A 13,214-nucleotide genomic window follows, 5' to 3' on the forward strand; every position below is an offset into this window, starting at 1 on the left:
AATTATTTTGCAGAAAAATACAATTCCTCTTTGCAATTTTAAATTCAGTCAGTAGAAACCCCAATATATGAATTTTGTTTCATCAAAATTAAGTGCCCTGCTTATCATCGTAAGAATAATTTTAGAAATGATGTTCCTTCATAAACAAACCGAATCACCCAAAACTAAATTTGGTTTCGGGTATGGATTAAAAGGATTTTAATTTGGATGATTCGGTTTATTTATAAACAAACACAATTTTGGAATCAAAATGATTGCACATGTCTAATTTTCAGGTCAGTAATAAAACAAAAACTGCATAATTTATACCTGAGCTTCTCCAAGGTGACCACCTGTCCTTTCCAGCACAAGTGACAGGGTGAGTGATATATTAGGATTAGGAAGAATAATCTGGCTAGTATTCAGGAATCTCACTGCTCCATTAGGACTGTCACTTTTAGCAATGGTGATCAGACACACTAGGTGTTGGCCAAGTACTGCACCTCCGCTGGCTCCCACAAGCAAAATCTCGAACTGCTCAGCAAATTCGCTGCAACAGAAAAAAAAATATATAAATACATGTAAATACACTACGCCATTTTATTTTTTGTTATTTTACCCAGTCTAACTTGTAGCTATCCCAGGTCCCTTTAGAACTCTGCTGTTGAGTAATTCCTTGGACTGATCCATGTCATGTACTAATTATGTCACGTGACACATGCAAATATACATTCACCAATATGATCATGTCCATATTATCAGCCTCCAGCTTTTAATTAACCATTATTTCTGGAACTAATGATCTACCCTAAATTCCTGACTGCAGAACCCCTTAGTACCCTTTACCTTGGGAACCCGAGAGTGTATTTCAAACTCAATGCCAGAGGAGCTAAAATGAAAGTAACTAAGAAATTTTTTCTAGATCAGCAATTTTGTCCATTGAAATTCACTTGGGGTTCACTTTGAAACGTCACTTTAGTAAATGAACCAATGTTTCATAAATAAGTCCTAAGCTGAACCACCCAGTTGACTTGGGGTCCTTTATAATTACCCTCTATCAGGCTCAGTTAGTTTCCGGGATGTCCGAAGTGTTAAGGTCTATAGGTACTTAATAGAGACTTATTGGGGACTGTGGTATAGATTGCTATAGTACTATTAAGTATCTGAAAGATTGCAGGCTGTGAGAATTCTGTTCAATTAGAATGGTTCTAATTTCACATACCTGTGTGAATAAAGGATATATTTATAAAATACTGGCATTTTATCCTTATTTTCGGATTTTCCCTTTTTAAAGGAATTAAGTGTTATTAAATTCAGGCAGCATTATCAGCACTTTCAGCATTTTCGTAGTGAAACTTAGTAAATAGTTAATAAAAAAACTGTGTATATAATTTTCTGTGGAGTGTTTCTCCTCTGGTCGAAGAAATTGATTTGTACAGTCACATAAAATATCATATTAGTGTAACTTCATAGTTATTAAATAATTTTTTAAATATACATTTAAAGAAATATGAGACAGTCACAAAAAGACACACAAAAGAAAAAAAAAGCAATTTAAAGGCAATTCTCTAAACTCACAAATAATAATGATTAAAAACCAAGTATAAAAAAGGATGAATATTAAGAAAATGGAAAGAAAACTAGTGCCTATATAGGGAAAAAGTGAACAGAAATATGAAAAACAAAACAGCATTAAGAAATAAATGAATATGTATAATACATAACCATAATTAATATTCAATGAGTGTCCCCAATAAAATTTAAATAAATGATGTCACAGAAGTGTTGTAGAAATTAAGGAAAACACACATGCGACAAGATAAACAGAATTTGGTTTATGGATCAGGCACCCAGTGTCTCAATGCAACTCAACTTACAAGTTAGATTCTACATTGATGATAACATTCAAATTGAATGCATAATTTGTATCTTAGATCTTCCAGAATAGACTAAGAATAGCGATAGGCACAAGACAACCTACTCTTTATCTTATCAATAGTATCTAGCGTTCTTTGCCCAAGCTAAGTTAGATTGACATCGATTATTTTTAAACCACACAATAAAATGACGAAAAAATTACAAAAACACAACCGTAGCAGATATAAAAAGAAACTTGAAACCAGTTTTTTACCTTTCCTCGTCATCAGTAATTAGAACATTGATAAAATTCAACATCTGGCCATCTTGAAATACTACTGAAGTATTGGAAATTGTGTAGTCAATGCCATTGGGTGAGGCAGATATGCCATGGGATACAAATTCAGCAGTTACATATCCATATGTTCCGCGTAGCCTTACAACAGGAATTAGTACTGCTCCAACATCTTCTTCCACTAGTCAAACAAAATGAGGAATGTAATAATCAGTATTTTTAGTTACATATACACTGATCATTCACAACATGGACTCCACAAGATCTCTGAACATGTCCTGTGGTACCTGGTATCAATAAATTAGCGGCAGATCCTTTAAGTCCTACAGTTGCAAAGTAGGGCCTCTATGGATTGGATTTGTTGTTTCAGCACATTCCACAGATGCTCAATTGGATTGAGATCTAGGGATTTTGGAGAAAACCCTAAACTCTTTGTAATGTCCATAGTAAAAACAAAGAGAATGTTACCTGCGCTCTGGTCTAAATCCCTATGTGCATTAAAACAAAATGGAGGCTCTTTAGTTTTATTCCAATTGCCATTTGAATATAAGCTCACCTACCACGTCAAGGCAAGCGCCAAAAGGTGAGTCCTACACTAGCCATTAGATTTACTGATATTAGACAAGAATCTCCAATGAGACAAGAATTTTATTTTATAAACCCTTTCACATTTAACCCTTTTTCGGACTTCTACACATACAATAAACTTTGCTGGTGAGCTTATATTGAAACGCCCATTGGAATAATACTAAAGAGCCTCCATTTTGTTTAAATGCAGAGCAGGGGTGTGAGTAGTTGTAACATTTTGCGCCATTGTAGTGTCTCGCCAGAGAGATCTGCAAAGAAAGATATAGCCATGTACTCAAAGTTGAGCTTGGCTGTCATCTTAAGCACCGCTTGCACCAGCGTCTTGTCTGCTACATTGCGAAACTGCACTACCAGGTCTCTGGGTGCTGATTCAGGCACTTTCTTGGGTTTCGGAACCCGGAATATGCCCTCCAGGTTTACGGCTCTGGACTGCTTGGGCTCCAGTAGGTGGGCCATGAGCCGCCGGATGAGATGGGGAAGCTCTACCACGGGTATGCTCTCCTATATTCCCCGGATTTTTAACATTGTTGCGGTGTCTCGGGTCTTCCAGCAAGGTGAAGCGCAGATTGAACCCTGACACACACAAACATTGATACATGCCCACACCATGACACCGATACACACTGACTTAAAAACACACCCTGACACACAGATGCACATACACTGATGTGTGCGTGCACACAGACACAAAAGCACACTGACATATATATATCTATATATATACACATGGATGCACATCCTGACACACACACTCGTACACATGCACACACTCATACTCATACACATACAAACACTCACACACATACACACACACACATACACACACACATACACACACACACACACAAACTCATACAAACACTGATACATAAACTCATACTCACTCACACTCACACTCAAGTGACTTTTTTTTTTTTATATCTCCAGCCACCCTCCTGTTAGCTTACCTTATGTGCCAGGAGGGTGGCATGGAGACCTGGTGCTCACTTCCCCTCACACTGCGGCTGCTTTCTCTCCCTCCCACACTGTCTCCCTGCAGGATGCTGGGGGGGGGGGGAGTGACAGACTGTTACTTCCTCGCAGCCGGCCGACATTACAGGGGCCCGGTCGCAGTCTTAAAGGACCGCGGCACTTGACCGGGTCCCTGTTGAGCAGTAATGTTTCTCCAGTGCTATAATCATAGCACCGGGGAAGCATTCCGCAGCACCCCTATGTGCATGCTTGGGAACCTCTGGCTTAGATTTTTCAAATAAAGACTGGTTGGTAAAAATGTGTTCTCAAAAATGTAAAGTAGAAGACTTTTTGTTCTTTACAATACTTTTAGCCCCATAGTAAGTGACACTGGCTTTAATATACTATTAAATTCAGGAGAATAGCTATAACATCCAATGGCTTTGACCTTCAACCCCAGCCGCTCCATAACTATTTCCCATTCCTTTACGATAACGTAAACACAATGATTAAAAAGGTCGTTTCATATATTAATTTAACTAATGTATATATATTTCCTATCAGGTGCCACATCCACCCATTTAATACTGCTGAATGCATTCTATTTATGATGTTTTATACAAATAACGCTTTGTACATTTACACATATGTATAGTTAAATAGTTACATAGTTACATAGCTGAAAAGAGACTTGCGTCCATCAAGTTCAGCCTTCCTCACATATGCTTTTGCTGTTGATCCAAAAGAAGGCAAAAAACCCAGTCTGAAGCGCTTCCAATTTTGCAACAAACTAGGAAAAATTTCCTTCTTGACCCCAAAATAGCAGTCAGATGTCTCCTCGGATCAATTAGCTACTACCCCACTAATTAGAAATTATATTTCTATTTTTGCAAGTATTTATCCAATTGCTGTTTATGTATTTTATATATATATATTTATTTATTATGATGTTTTATACAAATAAAGCTTTGTACATATATATATATATATACACACATAGTTTTTTCACTATCTTTTGTTCTTTTAATACATTCTACCCCTATATGTTGTATATTTGATTATTCGCTAGACGTGAAGTCTTACTAGATTACACATATCGTGCTTTAAACATACATATCTGCATGAGACGGTTTGTTTTTTTGTTTTGTTTTTACTATGAAACTTATCTCTAAACTTTACCTTTTAAGAGTACCATAACACTATGGAATTTAGGAGATGTTTTCCTCAATAACCTAGTGAAAAGCATTAAAATCATAGTTGACATAGATTGGCCAGTAGCTATAAGTATTTAGTTATTTCAAATAACTACAATTGTCTAAGTCAAGACATACATGGCAATAGACAGTTGGATTTTATGCAAGGTTCAAATAAAGTTTGCACTTTAATTTTTTTTATAAATAATAGGATTAATATATCTGCTCATGTCACCACTGCAACTTGATTTTGTATAATTTTTCTAGTCAGTATCTCATATGAGAGGGTTTCTGCAAAATACCAAAAAGGTTGTTTTTTTTTTATCCATTTAGCACAATTTACTTTTCAATTATTACATCCCAAACCAAAATATACCATCACATTTTCAGCAAATATGAGAATTGTACCTTGGATATCAGTGAATTCAGGATCAAACTGAATGATACCTTCTGCGTTATCGTTTTTGAGGATGATGATACGAACAACAGAACTGTTTCCAATTGTTGGAGGCTGGTCGATTCGTAGTCCGTTGTCTTTCACAGTATGATCATAACCCCTGTGCAAATATTTCAGATATAATAAACACATTGTAACAGTATGTACATTGAAATAAAGAAAATAGTAAAAGGTATACTAAACATAGTGTCTGAGTGTGAATAATGGGTAGATTAGTCAACAGACATGTATTATTTTTTTTCTGATTTTATAACTGGCCCCCAAGGAAGTTCCTTTACAGGAACAAAATGCATAGAACTTCTATATTTTAACTATTGCAATATTTTTAATTTTTTATGCCATAATAAAATTATTTTTTTGGAAACCTCAAATCTGGATTCTAGTCTGGTACCTGATTGAGCGCAGTGACCTCAAGGAGGCTATAGCCCTCTCGGGGGAGACACATTTGCTTTAAATCCTATATGTTTGTTAGTGCTACATATTATTGCGTGATTATTCCAGTTTTTAACAATGTTACACTTTGTTTTATTTGTCAATTTATTTTTAGAAATAAATCAGCTGTATCCCTAAGTGTGTTTGTTTGTATATTGCAATAAAAACCTGAGGAATGACAAGATGGTATTAGAACAAACAGATCTGAGGCTGAACCAATTCTAACTGGTAAGCAAGCATACAAATCTAAACATTAATAGTGAGTAACCGGTTAGCAATCACGTAAATCGAGTCAGGAAAATGGCAACATTTTTAGAAAAGGAACACATCTGAGGCAGGACCAATTATAATTTGTCAGTGAACATACAGATCAGAGCCTGAATAAGCGATAATTTGATAATCGTTCAGCAAGCAATGAATAATCATTCATCAGTTCTAAATGATCAGTAGACATACAGATCTGAGTATTAGTATAGGCTGAACGTCTTCTAAGTGATCAGTAAACATACAGATGTCAGCCTGAACAATGGCTGAGGAGCCAGTAAATTAATTTTCAGAAGCTAAGACACTGATCGGCAAACACAGTGATCCGAGCCTGAACAATAGCTAACCCATCAAAACAAACAGAAAAAAAAAACACTCAAAGGCTACAATAGCAAACACTGTACAACAAATAAAGATTTGAGACTAAGCCACTTCTACCAAGTTAATACATACACAGATTCATATTCCAATTTGCCTAGATTCTAAGATGGCTTGAGCCGGACCTTCCATACCACTCGTTTATGTTCAGCTGAATTTGGTATTTGCTATTTTCTATTAATCTGTACACTTTTTTTGCAAAGAACCGTGAAATACAGTGGGGCTCTATAAATAATAATAGATTGAAATTATGGAAAATTTGCATATTAAGAGTATATAGAGAGTATGGCTTTGCTTGTTTGTAGTGAGTTTACCACATTACAATATTTTTCCTAGAATATGAGTTTATTATTCCAGATCAGAGGTACAGTTATTAGCATGACCCCCTAAATACAAAGGACAAAAACTTGCAATGCGACGTCCCTACTGATGGAGTAATTCAAAGGAGATTTATGATACACGTGCATTGCTATATTATTTAGAACATTACCAGATATGAAGGTAGGGCATTATAATGTTCAACAAGTGAGGTATACAGTGAATAAGTAAAAGATAAAAAGGTGAATTTATAAGCCACTTTAGAAAATGCCACTAGGAAGAAACACAACATTTATACAGTGCATTCCTTCACTCGTGGCTAAATATTTTAAAACATATTGTTCTGGGGATCAATTAAAAAAAAGTCTAAAACAGTTAAGCGCTTACTTAGAATCCCACTGTAGTCACTCACTGGCAGAGAAATCAGACCAAAGACAAACATGCATGTTCACACTACACACACAAATGCTAAACTTGGCCTACATCAGTTAGACAATATATGCACTTGCGTACCTTCCCAAAAGTTTCACTTCAGAAAGGATAACAAAAAAATCTTCAGGGCCTTCTGGGATAACATCATTTTTTATTTCAATTGACACACTTCTCATTGTTTCATTTGGTTTGAACAGAAGACTCCCCGAAAACTTTACGAAATCCACATCCGACAATGCTGATCCATTTTGGGTTTCATAGGTAACTTGAACATCTCCGTATCTACCACCAACACGTACCACTGTGACATTAACCTGTTAAAAAAAAAAAAAGAGATAAAATGAGCCATAAAAGAACATGATCATGAGATGTTCTGTACTTAAAGTTTAGGAAATTATATTTCAGCTCCATAACTTTTTGACATGTAATTTAATTTAAAATAGCAAATAAAATGAGCATTTGGGCAAATCAAACAGATTTAATGCTGCTTTTTTACATTCATACCAATTCTCTTTATGTATGCTGTAATTTCATTTTTTCATGCATGGTCATTTCTCTGATTACCAGTTCAAGTAAAGTAAGAGAATAAATTACAAAGAAAAACACATTTTGGTGTGTCTGTATTTATGTGTCAGTGTATTAGTTTATTGAGTTGTATAGTTCTTTATTACCAAGTATCAGGAAAAAGAAAATAGGCAAATATAAACAATTTTGTTTAGGAATGGATTTGCAAGATGGGCCAGAGAAATAATATGGAAGATATTTAAGCCAACATTTATATTCCCGGGAACTAACATTATGGACACTTGAGTCATGTTAAACCCAGTCCTGAAGTTGCAATTCCTTCAGATTTAATAAAAATAAAATCACATAATCATTTTTTTTTCAGAGAATGCAATGATGTTATCTCTGATTTACAGGTATCTCACAAGAATCAGAAGGCTTTATTACTAATCTCAACGCTACTAACTTTATCAACCTTAGCATGGTGAAAGATTGAGTTGTCTTCTAGGAATTGAACTTGGGATTCTTGGGTTTGAACAATGACTTTAGTGGGTGCATTAGTGGATCCTATTAATGTAGTCTCTATAGTACCTCGAAAGGGATTGCATTTATATTATACTAACAGAGAAAGCAATATGTGTCAGATCAATTTTTGGCTTAAATTAATGGGCACATGGGCTGTATGTACACAACTGGGCTGAACATCAGGCTGCAGCTAATCTAGGAATTGGGGTATATTAGGAAAAGAGAATTGCACATTTTATTTTTAAAGATGTTCTTGAAAAACAGCCGAGTTGCCTGGTGTACAGAGCAATGTGATGACTTCATACCCATGTGTTATCTTCTGAAATTTGCAGTAGTGTCTGTGAAAACTCAAAGTGCCCATAAGGATGGTCGCTGGAAGCCACTGTGATGTTTGCAAATCTACTGGATTCATTTATAGTTGCTCCGATTATTTTACTAAGTTGAAACTGATAGTAGCTTTTCTCCTCTGGGATGTCATCATCCACAGCCTGAGAAAGAAACAAATTAAATAATAATAATAATAATAATAGCAGACATAAATTATGAGTTTATTATGTCCAGCACACCATTCCTGTAATTAGAGATTACAATAACTTTTGTCAGAACGTCTCTCTATAAGTACATTTGTTCAGCTATTCTCATCACTAAGTCTGGATACATTGTTAAAGACCTTTACTGGAGCAAAGTATATTCCCCTTGCTTTATAGTACATTTGTTCAAATATCAGTCTAGGTAAAGTTCCAAACAGATGAAACTGCTACCAAAAAAAACTTGAAGAACATTGACACTTTTTACCCTTTCACTAATGTAATGTTAATATCTATAATAGTAATAATAATCATAATAATAATAATAATAATAATAAAATAAAATAATAATAATACATATTAGATAGCTCGATTTATTGCACACAAAAACAGCTGCATAGATTGCAAGTGGAATTAATAAAGGGACACTATAGTCACCAAAACCGCTTTAGCTTAATTAAGCTTTTCAGTGTATGGACCAAGTCGCTGCAGTCTCAATGCTTAATTCTCTGCCATTTAGGAGTTAAATCACTTTGTTTATGGGGGCAGGGGCCTGACCGCCATGCTAAGCGGTCGCACTTGGAGTGAGCTCTGGACGAAAATCTCTAAATTGAAGAAAAGTACTAACGTTTTGACTGTGCAACCTGCCCCACCAGCGGTAGATATCTTGAGCACCTTCCTGAGACACATTCAGAAGCATTTGGCAGCCCGGTGGGAGGTATAGCCCTGACGCTGAGTTTTGGCCTACACGTGGATGCAGATGGAGGGGGTCCACGACTGGAGTGAGTGAGGGCGTGACATTTTCCTGTCCCCCCTCTTGCCGGTGGGGGTTAGCCCGGCAGGAGCTCTGGTGCTCTATTGCGGGGCAACCATGCAAGCTACCAGAATACACAAATCACTTTGTCTATGCAGCCCTAGTCACATCTTCCTGCATGTGACTTGCACTGCCTTCCTAAACACTTCCTGTGAAGAGAGATCTAATGCTTATACTTCCTTTACATACAATCTGTTTAAACTACAATTTCTTAACTCATGCACTGCAAATAGTTTGCGAGACCTTACAGGAGCCTCCTGTATATGATTAAAGTTCAATTTACAAAGCAGGTGATAAAAACTTCTAAAGTAAGTTAATATCTGATTGAAAAGGAAAATAAAATTCATGCAGGCTGTATGAATCACAGCCAGTGGAGGTGTGGTTAGGGCTGCATAAACAGTAACAAAAGTGAATTAACTCATAAATGGCAGAGTATTGAGCAGTGATACTTCAGAGGCATGATCTATACACCAAAACTGCTTCATTAAGCCAAAGTTGTTTTGGTGTCTATAGTGTCCCTTTTATTGCAGAAATACTAGTTAGCACATACATACAAATTTTAATTCAGATCTTTAAAAACAAATTCATTTCTTAATTCTTTGTAGAAATATTGGGAAATAAAATACATTTTAATTACAGGTTCCATACAACAAAATGTGAATGAGTGGGGTACTCTTGCAAGACATTGTAAACTACATATTTTCAAAGTATAAACAAGCCATATCTGCATGTCTTTACAACTTCAGTCAGGTAACTCTAATACCATAATTAAAGGAACACTCTAAGTACCATAACTACAACAGTCTCCTCTTGTGGCTATTGTGTCAGGAGTGGCGTGGAATCCTCCCAGAATAAGTAATCAAACCATTTAAGAATGGCTACTGTGGATACTGTATATGGCGCTTTAAATAATTATTATTACTATTGGCATTTATAAAATGCCAACTTATTCGGCAGCACTTTACAATTTTTCAAGTGATAGCACTGTTTGTCACATACGTGTGACATATGTATACGATAATACACATACCTGTATAGTGACAACAGCCGCAGATTGTCGGTCCCTCATTGTTAATACCCCCGATATTTCAACAAACCCGTCCAAATATGCCGGCGTAATATTCCAATACACTGTGATCTCTCCAAATATTCCAGGACCACGAATGAGGCTAAGAAAAAAAATGAACTAAAATAACTATATATATATTTTTTTTATTTAAAATGTAAAACTTGAACAGAAAAAAAACCTAAAAACTTTAATTTATAATTATTAAAGCTAATCAGTTACTACCTCCATTATTTATCAAATGTATGTAGATTATCTTAAAAGGAATCTTTTATAATAATTAGAAAATATGCTGGGGAATATAGATAATACATAATGTGCATGTATGTTGAATTGTTTACAGTTATCAATTAGAAATGTTTTATTACAAAAGGATACTTTAGGGGATGAACTGTCCTTCTTACCATTCAACCATTAACATTTGACCAGTGTGGGTTTATCAGTTGAGAAATTTAGCCCCAGACACAGAATAAAATACTCAATACGCTGATAGCAGCTGATAGTTACTATATAGCTACTATATAGTTACATAGTTACATAGCTGAAAAGAGACTTGCGTCCATCAAGTTCAGCCTTCCTCACATTTGTTTTTTGCTGTTGATCCAAAAGAAGCCACAAAAAAAACCAGTTTGAAGCACTTCCAATTTTGCAACAAACTAGGAAAAAATCAATCCTTCTTGACCCCAGAATGGCAGTCAGATTTATCCTTGGATCAAGAAGCTATTACCCTACATTGAAAGATTATATCCTTGAATATTCTGTTTTTGCAAGTATGCATCTAGTTGCTGTTTGAACATCTGTATGGACTCTGATAAAAACCACTTCTTCAGGCAGAGAATTCCACATCCTGATTGTTCTTACAGTAAAAAAAACCCTTTTCTTAGCCTTAGATGAAATAGTTCTTCTTCCAGTCTAAACGCATGACCTCGTGTCCTATGTAAAGTCCGTTTATGAATAGACTTCCACAAAATGGCCCCGAATATATTTGTATAATGTTATCACATCCCCTCTGAGGTAATGTTTTTCTAAACTAAAGAGGTTTAAATGTGTTAACCTTTTAAAACCTTGTTTTAGTATAGTATATATTATAGTTATAAATAACACTCCTTATGTGGGATGATCAGCAAATAAGACCTTTCTGTATTGTAAATGCAAATTTTCATTGTATGCTTTCCTTAACATTTTCAGACATTTTATTTGTATCAACATATTGCAGTATGCTTGATATCTCATCCATGTTATACCTAATATGGGCAGTTCCATTATAGTTTTCAGAAGGTTCTCCAATGAGAATATGTTGAGACGTTGGTGCTATCCCAACCACACCAGAGGCTCCAGCATCCCCAGATATGATAACAGTAGCAATACCTACAAGAAAATACAAATTGTTACTGCAACGGTGAAGCATTTTATCTCAAAATGTAAAGAAATATAATACACAAAATAAAATGGTGTATATAGAATAACAAAATAATATACACACTACTATATATATATGAAAAAATAATGTCATGCAAACTACTGATACCTTATCTTGGCTAAAAGGTTCTAGAAAAACAGAATAATTATATAATACTATCTACAAGCACAGGATTCATATAATATTATAGAACTTTCTACTGTGTAATATCTGTTGATCCATAATTTGTATATTATATATATATGCAAGTCCAGTTAATTTTTTTTAAGTTTCAACCAGAAAATGTACATTTAACAACAAAAGGTTTGACTTGCCATCTATTGGGGAAATCACTGAATAGTCAAGTGAAATGAGCTGCACGCGATATTGCTCCTCGCCTTCCAGTAAACCATCTTGAATTACTTGCAAAATAAATGATTTCATCATGTCACTCTGAAAAAAAAAAGTAATGTAAGCATTAAAAAAAACGGGGGAAAATATTTGCTAGAAAAGGATGCTGTTGAATATTAAACAAAAACATGTATGTTTTTTTTATGAGTTCCTGATGGTCGATGAGTGTTTGTGCGTGCAACTTCCATTCCCACCATCATTCGTTTCTGTTCTATTAATGTCAAATAAATGGTCAGATCTTGAGTGAAAGCACATGTTCCATCATCTTGTGCCACATTTATAATATGTGGGCACACAATGTATTGTCTAGGACTCCGTTTGCAATCATTGCTTTACCCAATGGAAGACACCTCCGTATATGGAGTTACACAAGAACACGTGTAACATTAGACACAACTATTTCGCAAACAATGTTATTACAAACGTATAGTAAATATAATAAAAATAGGATTCATTGAAAGACTGCATAGATAGAATCAAGTTTTAGGATATGATAATCAGAAAGGTAAAGGTTGCTGATGTTTATTAATTATGTACTATGGCGGCAGTTGGGTTCTTACATGAATGTTTAAAGAAACTCTCCAAAGATTAGATTAAATATACTTATTTTTATAATTGGAGCAGGTTTTTTTTTGTTTTGTTTTTAATACAGAACGTTACTTATTTTTTCTTCCAGCACCAAGAAAGTCTCAGCCCTCTTAGTGAGATGATCAATACCTTTGACCTCTGTCGATCTGATGATTCTCACAGATAAACACTAGGACCTATGGTTCATTTGTAGCAATCCCGTGCTTCTCTATGAGACTCATGCACCTCCAGGTTGA

The 13,214-nt window shown here is 35.1% G+C and overlaps 1 protein-coding gene across 1 annotated transcript in view; it reads right to left on the bottom strand.

Moving 5' to 3' along the window:
* ADGRV1 (adhesion G protein-coupled receptor V1) overlaps positions 1–13,214 on the bottom strand; it is a 441,777-nt gene that overhangs the window by 274,930 nt on the left and 153,633 nt on the right. Inside the window, exons 59-66 of the mRNA XM_063456378.1 lie at positions 12,315–12,432; positions 11,825–11,948; positions 10,545–10,683; positions 8,479–8,661; positions 7,226–7,458; positions 5,272–5,420; positions 2,111–2,312; positions 310–529 (exon numbers count right to left, since the gene is read on the bottom strand). Of these exons, the coding sequence (XP_063312448.1) occupies positions 310–529; positions 2,111–2,312; positions 5,272–5,420; positions 7,226–7,458; positions 8,479–8,661; positions 10,545–10,683; positions 11,825–11,948; positions 12,315–12,432 (1,368 nt within the window). The remainder of the gene's footprint in view (positions 1–309; positions 530–2,110; positions 2,313–5,271; positions 5,421–7,225; positions 7,459–8,478; positions 8,662–10,544; positions 10,684–11,824; positions 11,949–12,314; positions 12,433–13,214) is intronic.

The sequence above is a fragment of the Pelobates fuscus genome, chromosome 5 (genome assembly GCF_036172605.1).
Source record: "Pelobates fuscus isolate aPelFus1 chromosome 5, aPelFus1.pri, whole genome shotgun sequence".
NCBI classification, from domain to species: domain Eukaryota; kingdom Metazoa; phylum Chordata; class Amphibia; order Anura; family Pelobatidae; genus Pelobates; species Pelobates fuscus.